General features: G+C 35.2%; 1 protein-coding gene across 1 annotated transcript; it reads right to left on the bottom strand.

The window, feature by feature from the left end:
* Nucleotides 1–3334: 3334 nt before the first annotated feature.
* LOC107920386 (transcription factor TCP15) lies at nt 3335–5054 on the bottom strand. Its single transcript, XM_016850084.2, has one exon. It carries the CDS (start codon nt 4589–4591, stop codon nt 3557–3559), a length of 1035 nt encoding a protein of 344 aa, XP_016705573.1. The 5' UTR covers nt 4592–5054; the 3' UTR covers nt 3335–3556.
* Nucleotides 5055–6694: the final 1640 nt, after the last annotated feature.

The raw sequence follows: 6694 nt of genomic DNA, 5'->3' as shown, positions 1-6694 counted from the left end.
GCTTGGAGTGCCTAAATATTTAAAGAATGAGTCAGACTTAAACCAAATAATTGTAATAGCAACTTGATAATTAACCAAAGCTGATTTTTTTAATAAAATTTTAAAAAAAATCTGTATCTTATGTTTAAGATATATTGATAGTTTTGAAGGAAATAAAAGAAAAAAAAATTAATTTATTGGCATAGCTTTTTGTGGTACATATTTGATATCAAGTTGGTATGGTAACAAGTAATTAGCACCATAAATTTGCTATTGCCATTTTACAGCATTCGGACTCAACATAATCCTATTTACATAATGAAAACTTATTTCGTTTTTCTGAGTCCAAGTTTGATTGGCCCAAAGATTCAGCAAAATATTTGCGGTAGTTGCCTCCTGCAAACAGCTCTCAGCATTGGGCTTTTCAATTGGTCAGTTTAGCAACATTTTTTTCCGGTAGTATTAACTCTCTCTATTATATCATCCACAATTCTTACTAATTAAATACAAATATATTAACATGGATATGTGATAAGTAAGATTCATGACGATAATGAGATGGGACGGATTCTCACTCCACTTATATATGTTTGAAAATGTTATTTAATATTAGAAGGGTAGTCCTGCCACTGGCAGCCAATGAAGGTACTTTACATATATATATATATATATATATATATAATATAAAAGCCTTCTACAGGCATGCATATCGTATAGAATGGCACCCATTGGCTTGAGTTTTGGTTGATATTTGCAGCCAAATTGGGGTTGAAGGAATTAGCTTTGCTCATGTAGCATAGCGTTTGGGAGTGAAAGAAGAAATTGCATAAATACTGCGATACCATAATGTTAGGTTGAAGGTGATAATTAAATATGGGACCCGAAATACATGGTAATTAATGATAACTTAGTGTGAAACCCCGCAGCCCTGAATATAGAGAAGATTGGACTGACTGACTGACCCCAAATTTGGATTAGACAGAGCTTAAAAAGCATATGATGGGAGGTCAATAAAATTGAAATGATTCCCTGCTCCTACATCTACATATGACTCACTAAAACACATTAAATAAGGAACAGAAAGTGCCAACTTGCATTCATTGCTCTGTTAATGTACTGCTTTAAATTTATTTTAGGTAAAGTACATTATTAAATTATTGGTTTTGTTTTACTTTAGTTATTTAATTATTGATTTTTTAATTTATTAATTAAAAATATTTTAGATTAAATATTTTAATTACTCTTTTAATATATAGATACGAGTGATAGAAGGTTAGTGTATGTTTTTTTATTAATTTAATAATAAATTTAATTTTTTAATTTTACACATTTTATTAAATTAATCTTAAATATAAAAAATTTAATAAATTCAAACCAGTGTGAATATTTATAAAAAGACAAATTTTGATTTTTTAAAAATGTGAATTGTTTGTATAAAAGTAATAGCAATATTAGAATAAGACAAAGTGTGAAAAAAAACCCATATAAAGAAAACTTGACTTGAATCCAATTGGATTGTAGAATTCTAAATATCAATCTTGCAATCATCCAAATCCACCTGCGACATTCAACCATATCTCCATCTGACAATTTACAAGTTTTCTCAATTTTCCACGGTGACTTGAATAATATGAACATTACCTCTATTAAAACAATGTAAATACCCCTTCTAAAATGTCAGAACAGTCCAAGTGTGAACTGGAACTCCTCGAAACTTCAAACTCAACAAGCACCACCAGACCCAATATCTTCTTAAGTTCTCTACACTATCCCACATTACACTTCTGAAGAACTCGTAGTTTTGCATCATCACCTACCTTAATTATTCCTTGCTTCGTTTCTGAGGAATGAAGGTGTCTATAACTCTACCATTATACTACAACTACTCCCACTAGCCCTCCTAGTGAATTTTAGTTTGTAACTATGTTATTCATAAACAATTTATCACCTTTAGAGTTAAGTTTTCTATATAATAAGTACAAATCTGTTTAAAATCTAACATTTAATCCTAAATTGATGACTATATTAAAAAGACCAAACTGATACAATAATGATACTTTAATGACTCATCGAACTTAAAATTTAGGCTACAATTTGGAAATGTCCTACTGAAATTAACCCATGTATATCATGAATGTTTTGTTTTTGTCAATGAAGACATTGATGTACCGGTAAAGGAATCTCTAAGTCCTTTCAAAAAATCAATATTTTTTCTTATTATAAAATAATTAAATTAATTTATATAAATCCGAAAACCACAATTTTATAGACTCAAATATAAAATTTCAAAAATTGTAAAGTTTTAATTAAAATTAAGTCAAGAACTCGAATAATTAGTTAATAATGCTGCAAAACAAAGCAATTATCCATGATAATAAACAATGATACACATAAAGAAAAAACGTTTAATACTATTATATATATATTAATAAAATGTTTAGAGAATGAAGAAGTTTGCATGGAAATCTTCATAGAAATGCTGCACAAAAGAAAAAGTTCCCCAATTTAGAAAAAAAAGGTAGACCTTCAAGCCAAAGAGAGCCGTCATTGCAACATCCAGCATTAATTCTGCCATATGAAAATCTAAGAAGATGATGAAGAAGAAAGAAATGTGCAGTCCTTCGCCACTTAAAGAAAAGAAACAACTGAGCTGACATTCTTAAATGCCATGAAGACCCACTGCTTGGGTCATCTGTTAAGTTTTGAAGGGTTTTCAGAGAGAAAACCCCACAACTTGATTAAGGGTTTCAGAGAGATGAATAACGATATGTTTTTTTTCTCTCTTTCTTAATGATAAAGAAATTAATAAAAACTAAACCAATCAATTTCTATACCACCACCACACTTCCTAATATGAAGAAAGAGGGAAGGATCCTGTTGTTAGTTAGTGATTGCTTACTGCTTTTAGTGACCTGCAACACTCACAAGGGGGCTCACCCATCTCAGAGAAATCAGTGAACTCCAAAGGCTGATCACACGTGTGGGCTCCTCTCTTTATTCTTGCAGACATGATTGAACCTTTTATTGCGCGCTGATGATCTAATGGCAACAATCATCACAAATTCCCGTTCCAGCGCTTGAATTTATGCACAATTACGGAACCCTTTTGTATAGATTGTGCCCTCCCCGTCACTGCTCTCACCATTTCGTTAAAATTAATCAATATATGGAAGCTTTTCTGTTAACACTTGTACCATAATAGCGAGAAAGAGAGAAAAATGATGACCTTGTTAAACCTAACCTGATCAATATAAAGGTATAAATATAGCATCTTTCCCTTGGGCCTGAAGATTAATTTGTTAGGTAATGTTAAAAAGATAAACATATTAACAACTTAACATTTGATATCAAACTGTTTAATCAAGCCCCCAAAAGATACCTGAATTGATATAAATATTAATTCTTCTTAACAAACCCTAGTTGACTGATTTCTCATTACTCGCTCACACCAAAATCGAATATCACACTCAATTATATATTTCTATACGTACTAGTGAAAATAAGGGAAAAGAAAATAAAGCATGATCAAGCCATAAACTTGTAATTTGCTGTAAAGGGCAAATGGACAGACTAGCTACTAGCTACTTGAATCATGCCTATGTTCTTCACCATGGTGCAATACTTGATGTGATCCGGTGGCCGGAGACTCCGAAACATTGGTGCTGTGAGTCGGCCTATATGCGTTTAGTGCTTGGAGCATGCCTAGATGACTGTCGTTAAATGAACCACCAGCACCAATGCCCGTACCCAATTGTTGTCCGGGTTGGAGACTCATCGGAGAAGCGAAATTCATAACATGCACCCCACTAGACGTGGTATTTGTATACATATTAGTATTATTAGTTGAAGGAAATGTCCACATAGGATCAGCAGCGCCACTCCCAATGATTCCTTGGTTGCTGGGATTTGTGATTGTCCAAAACGTTGCCGGAATCGAACCCATAGTCGATTGTATCAAGTAGTTCCCGACTTGATTTTGTGATAATTCATGGTGCTCAGGTCTTCTCTTCTTCCCCATGTTAGTATCCTCCGCCGCCGAAGCATCCACACTAGTACTGTCCCGCATCTCTTGTTTAGTTTGCAAGAAAGTGTTCACATTCGGAAAGTTTAATGAATCCTCCGGAAATAAAATCCGCCTTTGTTGGTGAGAAGAAGAGTCGTCAGCCATATTCCTCAATTGTTGTGATGTAAAATTTGGATTGAAGTAAGTGTTCCTCAAGTGGGAAGCAGAGAGAGTGGAGCCTGAACTTCTGAGAGAGATATTAAGGGACGTAAAATTTGCAGGGATGGTACCTGTTCCAGTGGCGGCTATAACAGCGGGTTCAGCTTGTTGAAGCAGCCACTCGATGGTTTCACCATCAGATTTGTGACCGAGCTCCCTTGTTAACTGGAAAACCCTAGCGGCGCAGGTAGCAGGCATGCGGATGCGACGTCCTCGGCCTTCCACCTTGGTGTGGCGGTCCTTGGTTGAAGTCCGCTTTGGTGGCGTTTTCTTGGGTGGTTCGGAGCTTGTCTCTGAGTTTCCTTTGTTTGGACAAGGTGGTTGTTTCTTTTCTAGAAGTTGGAGTGGGAATTTTGACGTTGAGATCCCATTTTCGCCGTCCATGATCATGTGTTAGGGATTCCCAACACTTTTTTTTTTTTGACATGATCTGTAGGTGACCACCTTCAATTTCAGTGACTTTGGTGGGTGTGGTGTGGGTCTATTTTCTTTTTCTTTTTTGAATTTCTCTTTGTTGCAATAATGTTTTGTAGTTATGAATTCCCTTCAGACGGGGAAGCTTTCAACAATCAACCCAGTTGTTTTCTTTTTTTTTTTCCCTCTCCGCAAAGAGAGAGAGAGAGAGAGAGAGAGAGAGAGAGAGAGAGAGAGAGAGAGAGAGAGAGAGAGAGAGCGTGTGAAAAGATAAGGCAAGAGGCCAAGCTTTTAAGCTTCAAATACAACAACAATTGAGTGAAGAATTATGAGGGCAGGCAATATTGCAGAGCTGTGAGAAGCAATGATTTTCGTTCGGGTGATTGAAAATATTTGGATTCAGTGAGGATGACCTTGTAATTCACTTAATATCTCTACTATTATAAAATTGGTGTTTATATTTTTCTTTTTAACCTTATCAAACATTTTAACTTCATTATTACAATCATAATATTACATGTTTTTTGACTGTATGAAAATGGTTGGAGTGGAGGGCGTCCATGAATCAGAGTCCACGTGTGGAGTTGTATATCATTCAATCCAGCAGAGGGCTAAGTTGGGGGTTGGGACTTGGGACCCCATTCCTCCCCTTAAAGTCAAATTAAATTACTCCACAGTCTTTCCTTAAATTTATAAAGAAACTAAAAGTTAAAAGTAATATCATATCATAAATATATAATGAAGTGCCATTCATGTAATCATTGCCTTTCACCTTTGTTCTGGCTTAAACAAAAATTAATACACGCTTTCCAACTTAGCCAACCTAATTTCCCACAAATTAATATTCCGTTGCCTATGTTTAAGATGTGGTTTATACTGCTTGCTGGTTAGCTGCCTCATTCATGCATCAAATGCATTTTCTTATTTAATTCAACTATATCATATACCCATTTCCAAGTGATGTAATCATTGTCGTTTAACCATTCCAATAGCTGTTTTGATCCATACCACCCCTTCCTAACATTGTCGCCTCGCCTTGGATTATCCTTGATTTACACTATAACATGTTACTAAATCCATGCCGCCTTCTCTCAATTTCACGTTTCTTTCCTTCTTCCCCCCCCCCTTTTTTTTTTACATGCCAATGATATTTTTTGAAATCAATAATGTTTCAAAGTTGTTACATCAGCCTAAGAAAATGGACCTCAACTCCAAATTAATAAACGCTCCATGACACCCAAGTTTCAAGAACAACAACTTAACATAAAGTAACGAGACAAGATCAACAAAAGAGATACAAGTATAGTTCTATCACGCAAAGGACACCTTCTGTAATAATACATGCAATGGACAATTTAACTCTCATGCAATTATTTTTATAATGGAGCACATGGGATTTCATAAGAGGCGTGGATTGGATGATGTTGTGCACATCCTTGAGGTGGATGGGGACTTTTGTCAAGGTTATCCGATTTCATTGTATTCTTTTTATCTTATGTATAGGGAGTCTTAATTATTTGTTGTGCAAGGAGGAAAGGAGTGGGGATTTGCATGGGATCGTTATTTGCCATGGGAGTCTTACGGTGTCTCACTTTTATTTGCCATGGGAGTCTTACGGTGTCTCACTTACTCTTTGTCGATGATAGTTTCTTATTCTTTTGAGTTGATGGGTCTGACGCTAATACAATGAGGGATGTTTTCTCACAGCATGATGCAACATTTGGGCAGGTCATCAATTTTATGAAATCCAGTGTTATATTCAATTCGAACATTAAAGAGCACATTTGTCATATTGTCTGTAATATTCTGGGCGTTAGTGCACCTCTCAATCATGGAAGGTACTTGGATCTTCCATATCTTATCAGACGTAAAAAGAAATCATGTCTTTGCTTTTATTAAAGAACAATTGAGTAAACGCATTCAGAGTTGGAAGAACAAGCTCCTCTCTTGGGCTAGGAAGGAGGTGCTGATCAAAACAATGGCTCAGGCTATCCTGGTTTATAGTATGAGTGTTTTCTTACTTCCTCATAATTCTTACGATGATCTGAAGAAATTGATGAATTTCTTTTGGTGGGGTTC

This window comes from Gossypium hirsutum, chromosome A12, assembly GCF_007990345.1.
Source record: "Gossypium hirsutum isolate 1008001.06 chromosome A12, Gossypium_hirsutum_v2.1, whole genome shotgun sequence".
NCBI lineage: Eukaryota > Viridiplantae > Streptophyta > Magnoliopsida > Malvales > Malvaceae > Gossypium > Gossypium hirsutum.
The sequence above is the reverse complement of the archived record's forward strand: the minus strand, read 5'-3'. Positions and strand labels throughout refer to the sequence as shown.